The 13688-nt window shown below is 42.6% G+C and overlaps 1 protein-coding gene across 4 annotated transcripts in view; it reads right to left on the bottom strand.

Moving 5' to 3' along the window:
- Window positions 1-13688, bottom strand: part of stard9 (StAR-related lipid transfer (START) domain containing 9) — a 247660-nt gene that overhangs the window by 53543 nt on the left and 180429 nt on the right. For all 4 annotated transcript variants that reach the window (XR_007957336.1, XM_052028043.1, XM_052028052.1 and 1 more), the window contains exons 19-21: window positions 13318-13400; window positions 7633-7739; window positions 5131-5181 (exon numbers count right to left, since the gene is read on the bottom strand). Coding sequence is in view for 3 of the 4 variants with exons in the window: in XM_052028043.1 (XP_051884003.1) it covers window positions 5131-5181; window positions 7633-7739; window positions 13318-13400 (241 nt within the window). In the remaining variant the exon portion in view is untranslated. The remainder of the gene's footprint in view (window positions 1-5130; window positions 5182-7632; window positions 7740-13317; window positions 13401-13688) is intronic.

Raw genomic sequence — 13688 nt, 5'->3', positions numbered from 1 at the left:
GAATGTACACATTCTCTCTCTCACTCAAATCCATCTGCAGTCTCTCTCTCTCTCACACACACACACACACAAATCCACCTGCAGTCTCTCTCTCACAAAGTCCATCTGCAGTTTCTCTCATCACATGCACACAAATTCAGCTGCAGTTCTCTCTCTCTCTCTCTCACACACACACTCAAAGCATATGCAGAGGAGTTTCCCAGATATATTCCACAGGAATCATTTCCAGGGCATTCCTCAATCACCTCCTTCCAATCGCCAAACAGCTGCTCCCCAAATCTCAGCGTAGAGACACAATAGACATGGTCTTCACTGTGCAAAGACAGGGAGCAGCATCAACCCTTATATATGTCAGTAAACCCTCGGCTCTCTCAATTGAGAAGGACTGTGGAACATCCTTCTCAAGTTGGACAACCCATAGAAATTGGTCTCTATCTTCTGTGCTGGGACACAAGCCATGATCTTAAACAATGGGCCCATAACGAACCTAATCTCAGTGCAAACCAGTATCAAACAAGACTGTTTCATCACCCCAACACTTTTCACCATCCTACTTGCCACAATTGTGCACCTCTCCTCCAAACTGAAGTGAAGCTAATCTACTAGACAAATGGGGACTGATTCAACCCTTCACTTCAGAACCAAGGGGGTCATTGCAACTTCAATCATCAACTTGTGGCATGCAGATGTAATATGCACACATTCAGAGGCTGAATTCCAAGTCATTGTTGACTACATGTTGCAGAATAGATCTTACACTTAAGATCCACAAAACCAACTCTTCAAGCCCAAAGATGAAGCTTCATTGTCGAACAATAAACATACTGTTGGAGGAACAAACAGCATCTGTGGAGGTAAATAGACGGTCAAAATTTTGGGTCAAGACCCTTCATCTGGATTGCCCATCTCCCTCCACAGATGCTGCTGACCCACTGAGTTCCTCCAGCAGATTGTTTTTTTCTCCAGATTCCAGCATCTGCAATCTCATGTGTCCATTGTAGAACCCTGGATAACATGGACCACTTCCCATATCTCAAAAGCCACTTTTCAGCTAAGGCAGACATCAGACATTACCTCAAACCTGGCAAGAAGCTCATGGTCCACCTGACAGCAGTGATTCCGGATCTAAAATATGCTTCCATGGCAGCATGCACCTCAAAGCACTACAGAATTACCACCAACACTGTCCCAACATCTTCAGCACTAAGGCCGGAACCACATTGACTGGTTCCAGTGGGCAGGCCACATTGTTTGCACATCCAGCACCAGACTAGCAAAACAGATGCTTTCTCCAAGTGAAGAGAGGATGTGCTCAAACCATCCTAGGAAAAGTGCAGCATCCCACTGTCACATGGGAATCACTGGCCCCCGACTGCTCAGAATAAAGCAGCATTAGGAACCTTTCATCCATTCACCTGGAGCACACAGGAGCTCAGAGTAAACAGCAGGAGCCCACCTCCTCCCATATTACCCATCTCACCAACTCAGCCAAGCATCTCCTGTCCCATCTGTGGCAGAGTCTTTCGGTCCCACATTTACCTCATCCGCCACCTCAGAGGTGAGTGGAACTCATTCTTAACCCTAGCTAAGAGGGAGCTGATGTCTCCAAAAAGGTGGTGTAACAGTCAGGTAATGTCGGTGCAATGCATGTTTCCAAAAGTGGCTGAAATGAAGAACAGATTCACGTGCGGCAACCGTGACCTCCACTCCCACCCCCTGCCCACTCCAGCACCGGGATGGACTTTCTGCACTTCAATACGACTTAATGAAGGTGAAGGGAAATTGTGGCAGAGAGAAATAAATTGAAACTGTCAGATTTCAAACTTACTATTCAAAATATATCAGAATGTACAAGGCCAAACAATTACTGCCAAGGGGCTAGGCAAAAAAAAATTTCACTGAGAATTTCTCAACTTGCTAGGAAATGCAAACTTCAGGAGAATTTTTTTGGCACATAATTAAAAATAATTTTCTTGCCAGCAGGGAGACTCTTGTACATCATTAACTGCCAGAGAGATTACTCTGGCATTACAGTCTTGGGTTATTTCTAGGGTTATATAACCCTGAGAACTATCCGATTGGGTGGGGAGCTGCATTCCCAACTTTGTTTTCTGGATTATATAGCAATGAAGATCTCTCAGGGAACTCTGAAGTTACAGACTGCATCATTTCCCATTATCTACACACAAGGGGATGTTTCTGATCAATAAAATCACTGGATTAGTCTGGATAAGGGAGTAACAAATGAAACAAATAAAATTCTCCTGACAGTGCCAGTCTTTCCCCCCCACCCCCCTGAGGGAATGTTATCAGCAAGTAAACTTCCTTAACTAGAGTGCTACGGTATTAAGATAGACCAGGCCATCAACACAAGTTTTTAGAATCTTTGGTCATGTTAGGATCTCTACTAAGTGAAATTTAAACATCCTACAAGAACAGTTAGCAAGAGGGAAATAAAATGACCAGGGATACAGTGCTGCCTGGTCCAATGGATGTTAATTCTCCTACAACAGAGAATTGTAGAAACTTCCACAAATTCACAACAATAGCCAGAATTTTAATATCATTCTATTTAAAATACTTCAGGGACTGTTTTAATTCAAACATAAAAATATGACACAAATGTGGATGCTGGGTTTGCCAAAAGCTGTAGTGGGTTGAGAAAGGAATCTATTTCCTTAAAAAGAGTGAGATGTAGGTTCTAAACAAGTAGATCAAAATTGATAATTTGTTCACTGAGACTGATTTAAATGAAAGGCATTAAAAAATTAAACTTGAACTTCTAAAATCAAAAACTATTTACGAAGTAATACCTAAACAATGTTCCCCAATAAAAAAGGCTAATTTACATTTACATAAGGAAATGTCAGCTCTAACAATATAATTTCCACACTAGCATTAATGATTAATTATTACCTTGACATTGGCACAGGTTCTTTGAAGCAACTTAATCTCAATGAAGTTTCTGTTGATCATTTTAAAAGTCTTTTGTAATAGTCAGGGTATTAAACCAGTTTGGACTTGTGCTGCTGAGCCATTGTGCCAGGTGCCATTCTCAGCCTTCACGACTTATAGTGACCTCCGTTATTCAAGTTGTGCAATCATAGATCGACATCACCATCTGGCCCCATTGTGTCTGTGCAGGTTGAAAAAAAGGCTACCCACTCTGATTCCACCATCGATCACTGTCTGTAGCCCAGCAGATTACAGCTCTTCAGCTACATATCCAGGTATTCTAAAGTTGCGAGGGTTTCTACCACCAGCATCCTTTCAAGACAGTGAATTCACACAGCACTTCCCTGTAACCAAGCTCAACGTATCAAATTCCAGCAACACGAGGTGGATGCAACGCTACAAACTCCAAGCATCAGGTTACGTTTAGTACTTACAATTAATTATTACAGTACACTGGCAGCATATGATGGGTGCAAATGCAGCAGCAAGATGCTATGAACAACAGTGGGAAGTAGCGCATAATCCTAACCAAGGAAGTAACAACCACCAAGCAGTCCAACAGCTCCAAGGAAAAATTACTACTCAAAAAAAAGAAGCCACAATCAAGACCCGAGCTTCAATATAACCAACTGCTTAATGATCTTTTATTGCAATAAATCTCATATAGACATGACTTTACATTGTTACATACTATTAGCAAGTCCTGAGATCAAAGAATGATACTCAAGATCTGATATGTTGGTCTTGCAGAGGGTGTAGTACAGATTGAATGGACTTTGGCTGTATTTTATCAAATACAGAAATATTAAGCAGTGACCTAATTGAGGCAGTTAAAATGACAGGGCACATTACAAGAAATAATGTCCACTGAATAATCCAGAATAAAGGAACATAATTTTAAAACAGTCATTCTGGGGTGATGTCAGAAAGGACTTCTCACAAAGTGTAGTGGATATATGAAATTTTCTCCCCATAAAGCTACAGACGATCTGGGTAGGGTCAAATGCAAATTCTAAATGGTTAAGCTAATGGATATATGTTGTAGATGGGTGTTAACGTCAACACACTAAGGCAGGAAAGTGAAGTTAGGGTACAGATCAGCCACATTCCAATGGCAGGACTGGCTCAAGAGACAGAATGCCTTTATCCTAGATTTATAAAATGGTTTCATGGAATTTTTCCAAATCTACCCAGGAGGGACAGTACCTTGGTTTAACATCTCATATGAAAGGCAGCACTTTCAACAATACATCTTACCCTTACGTGAACAAACTTGGATTGTTTTCTCTGGTGTATCGGAGGCCAAGGGGACACCTGACAGAAGTTTATAAAATTATGAGGCACAGATAGGGTAGACAGCCAGAATCTTTTTCCCAGGATAAAATTGTCAAATTAGTATTTGACTAGAGGGCATAGATTTAAAGTGAGAGAGGGAAAGTTTAAAGGAGATGTGAGAGTTTTCTTTTACAGAGTGGTGGGTGCCTGTAACTTGCTGCCAAGGGTGTAGTGAAAGCAGATACGATAGTGGTGTTCAAGAGGCTTTTTGACAGTCACATTCATATGCAGGGAATGGAGGGATATGGATCATGTACAGGCAGAAGGGATTACTTTAATTTGGCATCACGCTCAGTACAGACATCGTGGACCTAATATGAAAGGTTGCATTTAAAGTCCAACTCTTGGAACAGGCCACCTCAGCTACCATTGTTGATTGACAGAAGGTAAAGATATGATATGATATCTTTATTAGTCACATGTACACCGAAACACAGTGAAATACATTTGTTTGGCGTTGAAGGGCAATGGATGAATCAAGTTGGCTTGTTCTGCAACGTTCAGACTGCTGAGGTCATTTGTATCTGTCTAAATGAATCCTTTAATGGTAAAGACATAACAGTGTTTATAATGAAGAAATGAATGCGAGCGATGTTACAGAAGAATATATTAAACTCATATTGATTTAACAAAGATATTGACCATTTCCTTACTGTTGAATGAGAGATATGGATATGAGAACATTAAACCTTCATATATATAAACAGCATTTCCAGAGTTACAACATTCTCTGTTGTCATACATTCTATAATGCTGAAAATAGTAAATCAATTAATATTGCCATCCCCAGGCCCCAAAAAAGACAAGAAGCAAAATCCAGTTACTTAGACAACTTCTCACCTGGTTTCATTTATCTCCATTTCTTCATCTATCTCCATGTCATGTTCCAAGCTGTTTTAAACACAAAAAGCTTTGTTACACCACCTTCCCTTTTCTTGTTAGTAATCAGGCAAGTTGTAGAAGTATTGCACTGTTGTCCAGTCCTGGCTTTGAACAGCAACACTCTCCATTCTTATACATTTAAAGTTTCCCCTGCAGCCCAGATAAGAGAGGAGAGCTGAGAGAGGGTTCCTCCACTGCTGCTGCTGCTGGAAGACACCAAGTTGGAAAGTTCACTCATGGAAAGCCATCAGGATTGGTAGAGGCACAGTTACACTGACTAGGGTACTACATTGTCATGGCCATGATATAGAATGGCTAATCCAGAGAATGATAAGTTGAAATCCCAAAGCAATTTAACCATGAAGTTGTCAAATCACTAAAATCCCAAATGATGTTCTTTTTAGGGGAAGAAAATTTAGAGCCCTTACCTAATCTGGCCCAAATGTGACTTCCCTCCCTCACCCAACATAATTGACTCTAAGTGCTCTTGACCAGGGTTGGAAAGCCATTAACTGTATCAAATTCAAGGCAACAGATACATCAAATCAACATCAGCCTCGCTGGCAATGCTAATATCAAGAATGCAGAATCAAATACAAACATGTAATTAATTTTACTAGTTTAAATTACTAATTTTCTTATTTACTCCATCCCCAGTAACTCAAAAGCAAGCCAGCAGCTCTGCTTCATTAGGAATTTGAGGAGATGTGGTATGTCACTAAAGACTCTTGCAAATTTCTATAGATGTACAGTGGAGAGCATTCTGACTGTTTGTATCACTGCCTGGTATGGAGGCTCCAATGTGCAGGGTCAAAAGAGGCTGCAGAGGGTTGTAGACTCAGCCAGCTCCATCACAGGCACAACCCTCCCCACCATCGAACACGCCCTCTTCATGTTACTACCATTAGAGAGAAAATACAGGAGCCCGAAGACCCATACTCGATGTTTTAGGAACAGCTTCTTCCCCCCTGCCATCAAGAGGGTCCATGAACACTACCCCGTGATTCTTCTTTTGCACTATTTATTTTTGTAACTTAGAGTAATTTTTATGTCTTGCACTGTACTGCTGCCACATAAAACATTTTCATGAAATATGTCAGTGATAATAAACCTGATTCTGATTCCCTCTGTTGAACAGCACCTCTTAACAACATCAAGATAGCTGAATCACAGAACACAATGTAAGTAGTGTGTGTTGTTAACAGAGTGGTGGTGAAGGATTTTTAGAGAGGGGATTTAATGAAGGTGGGGAAGGAGCTGCTCTATTTTGCCTTTAATACTCTTAGTAGTTTGTGTAAGCTTGAAGCAAGTGAAACAGCTTTATCAAGCAGTTGCCTATAAATAAATCCAAGTTATGATAAAGAGCCAAGTGTATAAGAATTATAAAATAGGATAATTAAAGTTTAGAAAAGTCCAAGTTTCTAAGTTGTGTCTATTGGGCTGGGACAACTAACTCCTGAATCCAGGTTTTTGATTAGTTGGTTGCTGAGTAAAACATTTCTTTGCTTTCTAAGCTGGGGATGGAGTAAATAAGAAAATTAATAATTTAAACTAGTGGAATTAATTACTTTAAACACCTTTAAAAAAGCCAAATAAATGTATTAATAAATTAAATACCCAAAATGAGATTGGACAGAGGAATCAGTACAAGATGAGTACAGCATCAGCAGCAGGTTAGTGTGTACTGAGAGCAACATGATGCCAGGTAACCACATGTGCCATAAACATCTGCAGCTGGAGATATGCAACCTCAAACATGTTGAGTTAGAAATAGCAGGCACTGTGATGAGACTGGAAGGGAGAAGAGTTCCCTAAACATTTTGACACAGGAGATGGTAACAACCCTATATATGAGCTAGTAGTTTAAATTTAGTTAGTTTGGTCATGGAGAGTAGAATGTGACTGCAAGTTGGAAAGATTAGTAAAACTACTATTACAGTTGTGAGAGAGCCCCAGTCTTTGCCTTTCTCTAACTAGTACAAGGCACCTGTTACCTGCATGGATGTCATCAAAAACCGTAGAGAATGGTGAGACTGGCCAAGTCACCAGAGTGCAGAACAAAATTCAGTGAGGGGACAATAAGGATCATTATGATGTTAATACGGTTAAAGGGATGGATAGCATACTCTGCAGCCATGACCAAAAGTCCTGAAGAGGTGTCTGTCCAGTGGTGGGGTAAAGGATAACGCTTTGGAGTAAGAGGAGTCTTACTGGAACAAATGATATAGAGCTATAAATGAGTACAATAGGAATGAAAGTGGGGCAGGGGGAATGGTGGTGGCGTGGGCTGCAAAATCTGTGAGAAAGGATTAAGCTTCTTGATGGAAGGGTTTTTTATGTGCCTGAACACTGTGCTTCCCCTGCTCCAATTACACACTATTTGAAACAGTATTTCTGTAACAGTTGATGATGTTTGTAAGTTCGCATGCAGTGGTTAGTTCTCTTGATTTAACATCCTACCTTGCTTGCATGAGCGGAGATAAAACATAAGGAGGGGAAAAACTGAATTCTCCATCCAAATCCAGCCATTCGCAAGAACCACTGCTCGCTAGAGATATACTGCTACTCTATATATGAGAAAAAAAATATTAGTCCTATAAAACCAAGATAATAAATCAATTCCTCATTTACAAATGTAGCAACATCCTGTTCATGTGCTTCCACACAAACCTGAATGGGCAACATAAGCCAGAGAAAGGAGCACTGTTGACGTGTGTGCCTTAAGTTTCAGGCAGGAACCAAATTTCAGGGAGGGGAGATTAATAAAAATGTTAACATCTTTGTCCTTTCAAGGTGGGATTATTCAGTAACTGTGTAAACTATTTACGGTTTGGAGACCTGACTCCATGATTCATCAGCTGTCAATGTTTGCTCATTATCATAACGGGCAAATGCACTATTAAATTCATGGAAAAGTTATAATCTCTGCAATGAATCATTACAGTATTGACTTAGTCGTCATAACCCAAATCCCATGTGTCCATATTTGCTGCTCTTCAGGCATTGAAATAACATACCTCCATGTCACAAGATCTGAACAACATTCTGCTTTGGGCTGATAAGTGGCAACTAATATTTGCACCACTCATCTCAAACAAGACAGAATTCATTAGCCCCATTTACCAAATCCTCCTAAATGGCATTCACCACTGATAAATACTGACCAGCCACATAAATACTGTAGCTGCAAGAGCTGATAAATATTCTATGACACATCTACATCGGAAAAGCCTGAAGTCAGGAGTGTGATGAAACAACAAACCTTCATTTAAGATAAGATCTCATGTACATCGAAACACACAGTGAAATGCACCTTTTGCGTAGAGTGTTCTGGGGGCAGCCCACATTTGACTGGATGAGTGAAATTCCAACAACACCATCCCAGACTAAAAGTTCATTGGATTAGTACCCCATCCAATCAACCACCCCTAGTGCATGGTGGCTACACTGTGCGTCATTGACTAGAAGCACTGCAGAAATATACAAGTCACCAACCTCGTAACGTCTATTACCCAGAAAGTCAGGAAAACAACTGCACTGGAACACCACCACCTCCATGTTGTGTCCAACTCCAGCCAACCAACCACAACAACCCTACCCCCACCTCATCAGGGTGATTGTTTATTGCTGATCCTTTATTGTCACTGAAACAAATTGCTGCAACAGCAGGGGAGTTGACATTTCAATGCATGAACTGAAGTGGTTTGACAAGGTAGTAACAGGCAGTACATGCTGGGTGGGCCAGAGGTGGTCAGATTGAATGAATCATTTTAAAACTGCCACTTACAGACTAATAATGTCAGATAGCTCAGAGGCAAATGCCCTCACATCTCTCAGACTACGAAAAATTCATCAATCTTTATTTGGAAATGAAAGGATGGTAGAGAATAAGATAACATTATTGAAGCGGATGGTATGTTGCCTCCCAGGTGCCAGGGTCCGGGATGTCACTGATCGGGTCCACAGGATTCTTGAGCGGGAGGGAGAGCAGCCAGAAGTTGTGGTCCATGTTGGCACCAACGACATAGGTAGGAAGGGGGATGAGGTCCTGAAGCGCAAGTTCAGTGAGCTAAGCAGAAGACTGAGGAACAGGACCTTGAGGGTAGCAATCTCGGGATTGCTGCCAGTGCCACGCGATAGTGAAGGCAGGAACAGGAGGAGGTGGCAGATAAATGCGTGGCTGAGAAGTTGGTGCAGGAGTGAGGGTTTTAGATTTCTGGATCATTGGGATCTCTTCTCGGGAAGGTGGGACCTGTACAGAGAGGACAGGTTACACCCGAACCAGAAGGGGGCCAATATCCTTGCGGCTAGGTTTGCTAGGGTGGTTCGGGAGGGTTTAAACTAGTTTGTGAGGGGGAAGGGAACCGGAGGAGTAGGTCAGAGGAAGAAGGGGATGGGGAAAAGTTAGATCAAACAGGTAGAGAGGCTTTGGGGAAGGAGAAGCAGAATACGGGCTATAAAAGTAGTAAGGTAGGTAGACTGAAGTGTGTTTACTTAAATGCAAGAAGTGTCAGGAATAAGGGAGATGAACTGAGGGCTTGGATAAGTATGGGGGACTATGATATTGTGGCTATTACTGAGACGTGACTGACGTCAGGGCAGGAGTGGATATTGAATATTCCTGGTTTTTGGTGTTTTAAGAGGGTTAGGTAAGGGGGGAGAAGAGGAGGATGGGTGGCGATACTGGTCAGGGACACTGTTAGGGCTGTGGAAAGGATGGATGTTGTAGAAGGATCATCTCTAGAGTCTGTATGGGTGGAAGTAAGGAACAAGAAAGGAGCAGTTACTCAACTAGGAATATTCTATAGGCCCCCCGGTAGCAGTAGAGATATACAGGAGCAGATTGGCAGGCAGTGTTTGGAGAGAAGCAAAAATAACAGGGTTCTTATAATGGGAGACTTCAACTTCCCAAACATAGACTGGAACCTGCTTAGTGCCAAAGGTTTAGATGGAACGGAATTTGTTAAATGTGTCCAGGAGGGATTCCTGACGCAGTATGTCGACAGGCTGACTAGAGGGAATGCCATGCTAGATCTAGTTTTAGGAAATGAACTGAGACAGGTGAAGGATCTATTGGTGAGTGAGCATTTGGGGGACAGTGACCATTGCTCCATAACCTTTAAAATTGTCATGGACAGGGACAGGTGCAGAGAGGACAAGAAGATATTTAATTGGGGAAGGGCGAACTATGAAGCCATAAGGAGAGAACTTGGGAGTGTAAATTGGGATGTCCTTTTTGAAGGGAAATGTACCATGGAGATGTGGTCGATGTTCAGGGATCTTATGCAGGACGTTAGGGATAAATATGTCCCGGTGAGGCAGAGAAGGAATGGCAGGGTGAAGGAACCGTGGGTGACGAGAGAGGTGGAATGACTTGTTAGGGAGAAGAAGGTAGTGTACATGAGGTATAAGCAGCAAGGTTCAGACAGGGCCCGTGAGGAATATACAGTAGTGAGGAAGGAACTTAAGAAAGGGCTGAGGAGAGCTAGAAGGGGACATGAAAAGGCGTTGGCTAGTAGGGTTAAGGAAAATCCCAAGGCCTTTTTCAAGTACGTGAAGGGTAGGAGGATGGCTAGGGTAAAGGTAGGTCCGATTAAAGACAAAGGTGGGAGAATGTGCCTGGAAGTGGGAGAAGTTCTCAATGAATACTTCTCTTCGGTATTCACCAAGGAGAGGGGTCTTGATGACGCAGAAGGGAGTGCTGGTAAGGGTAATGTTCTCGAGGTTGTAGCTATCAAGAGAGAGGATGTGCTGAAGTTGTTAAATAATATCAAGACAGATATATCTCCGGGGCCTGACGGGATATTCCCCAGGCTGCTTCGAGAGGCGAGCAAGGAGATTGTTGAACCGCTGGTAAGGATCTTTGAGTCCTCGTTGTCCACGGGGATGGTACTGGAGGATTGGAGGGTGGCGAATGTTGTCCCCTTGTTCAAAAAAGGTAGTAGGGATAGTCCAGGGAATTACAGACCGGTGAGTCTCACGTCTGTGGTGGGTAAGCTGTTAGAAAGGATTCTAAGGGATAGGATCTATGAACACCTAGAGAATCATGGACTGATTAGGGACAGCCAGCATGGCTTTGTGAAGGGAAGATCTTGCCTCACAAACCTGATAGAGTTCTTTGAGGAGGTGACGAGGAAGATTGATGAGGGTAGTGCGGTGGATGTGGTCTATATGGATCTTAGTAAGGCGTTTGATAAGGTTCCTCATGGTAGGCTTCTTCAGAAGGTCAGAGGCCAAGGGATCCAGGGAAGCTTGGCTGTGTGGATTAGGAATTGGCTTGCCTGTAGAAAGCAGAGGGTTGTGGTGGAAGGAGTGCCCTCGGATTGGAGGGCGGTGACTAGTGGTATCCCGCAGGGATCGGTTCTGGGACCTCTACTTTTTGCGATATTTATAGATGACTTAGATGAGGGGGTGGAAGGCTGGGTTAGTAAGTTTGCGGACGACACTAAGATCGGCAGTGTTATGGATAGTGTGGAGGGCTGTCGGAGCTTACAGAGGGATGTCGATAGGATGCAGAGCTGGGCTGACAAGTGGCAGATGGAGTTCAATCTGGAGAAGTGTGAGGTGGTACACTTTGGAAGGACAAACTCCAGGGCAGAGTACAAGGTAAATGGCAAGGTACTTGGCAGTGTTGAGGAGCAGAGGGATCTGGGGGTTCATATTCACAGTTCACTGAAAGTTGCCTCACAGGTGGATAGAGCAGTTAAGAAGGCCTATGCGATGTTAGCTTTCATAAATTGTGGGATTGAGTTTAAGAGCCGCGAAGTGATGATGCAGCTTTACAAAACTCTAGTTAGACCACACTTAAGAGTACTGTGTTCAGTTCTGGTCGCCGCATTATAGGAAGGATGTGGAGGCGTTGGAGAGTGGGCAGAGGAGATTTACCAGGATGCTGCCTGGATTAGAGCATATGGAATATGCGGAGAGGCTTAAGGTGCTAGGGCTTTATTCACTGGAAAGGAGGAGGATGAGAGGACACATGATAGAGGTATATAAAATATTGAGAGGAATAGATAGAGTAGAAGTCAGCGCCTCCTTCCCAGGGCATCAATGCTCAAGACGAGAGGGCATGGCTTTAAGGTTATGGGTGGGAGGTTCAGGGGAGATGTCAGGGGGAGGTTTTTCACCCAGAGAGTGGTTGGTGCATGGAATGCACTGCCTGGGGTGGTGGTGGAGGCAGATACACTGGACAGGTTCAAGAGTTTGTTGGATAGGCATATGGAGGAATGTGAGATTGAGGGATATGCAGGAGGAAAGGGTTAGATAGTGTGAGGGTGGTTTGATGGACGGCACAACATGGTGGGCCGAAGGGCCTGTTTTGTGCTGTATGGTTCTATGGTTAAATTCCTGCTAAGCTTAATTAGCATTCCTTGGTAACTGTACTGTTTTGTCACACTTGTGTCAGAATGACTGTTGTTTCTGATCCAGACCCTTCTGGTGAAAGTCATCAAGCTGAAATATCAACTTGTTTTCTTTTCCTCTATGTTTATCCTGCCTCTTCTGCTGAGTATTTCCAGCATTTTGTGTTTTATTTCAGATCCACAGAAACTAGATTCTGATCAAGCTGGGACGCCAGTGTTCCAACTCCCGGTCCTACTCCATTCTCCTCTTCGGCATTACCTGATAAATATGTTCATGGGTTCCCTGATCAAGTCCTTCAAAGCTACCTCTATTGCCCAGATTACACAAAAAGACTGAGCTACGGATTTTCCTTTGAATTCTCAGTAAGTTCAAGCCTGGCCTATGCTGCATATTCTGTTCAACGAAGTTCTACCAAATTCGAAGTAATGGAATGATAGAGCAATAAACAATGTGCTGGAAGAACTCAGCAGGTCAAGCAGCATCTGTGGGAGGAAAGGAATTGTTGACGTTTCGGGTCAAAACCCTACATCAGGACATGCAACCTGCATACTTATGCAGGGTTTCAACCTGAAATGTTGACAATTCCTTTCCTCCAACAGATGCTGCTCAACCAGCTGAGTTCTTCCAGCAGATTGTTTGTTGCTCCAGATTCCAGCATCTGCAGTCTCTTGTGTCTCCATAGAATGATAGAGATCTGTCTTACTCCAAAACTTAAAGAATTGTTCGTGTGACTACACTATAAATTGTAAAGCACATTTATTAACGTCAGTATTAGGAACTCACAGCTCTCCTTTGTCTCAACTTTGCAGCTTCAGTCGGATGATTAAACCTGAACTTATGCACTTTTCCCAATACTATAACAGCACCTGAAAAATAAATAATCATTGTGATAAAGGATAGAAGTTAAGGAAGATTCTTATTCTACACCTACAAACAACACATGCATAATTACCTTGCCATAATGGGCCTAGGTAGATTGGAGTTTAGAAGAACAAGAGGTGAACTTACTGAAAAAGATTCTGAGAGAGATTAACAAGGTGGATGCTGAGATTTTTCCTCATCCTTACATACTTGTGGGAGAACCTTGAACCAGGTGGCCATAAGGTTTAGAAGGTTGCCTATTTTGGATGGAAATAAGGAGGAATTTTTTTCTC

The sequence above is a fragment of the Pristis pectinata genome, chromosome 1, assembly GCF_009764475.1.
Source record: "Pristis pectinata isolate sPriPec2 chromosome 1, sPriPec2.1.pri, whole genome shotgun sequence".
Taxonomy (NCBI): domain Eukaryota; kingdom Metazoa; phylum Chordata; class Chondrichthyes; order Rhinopristiformes; family Pristidae; genus Pristis; species Pristis pectinata.
The sequence above is the reverse complement of the archived record's forward strand: the minus strand, read 5'-3'. Positions and strand labels throughout refer to the sequence as shown.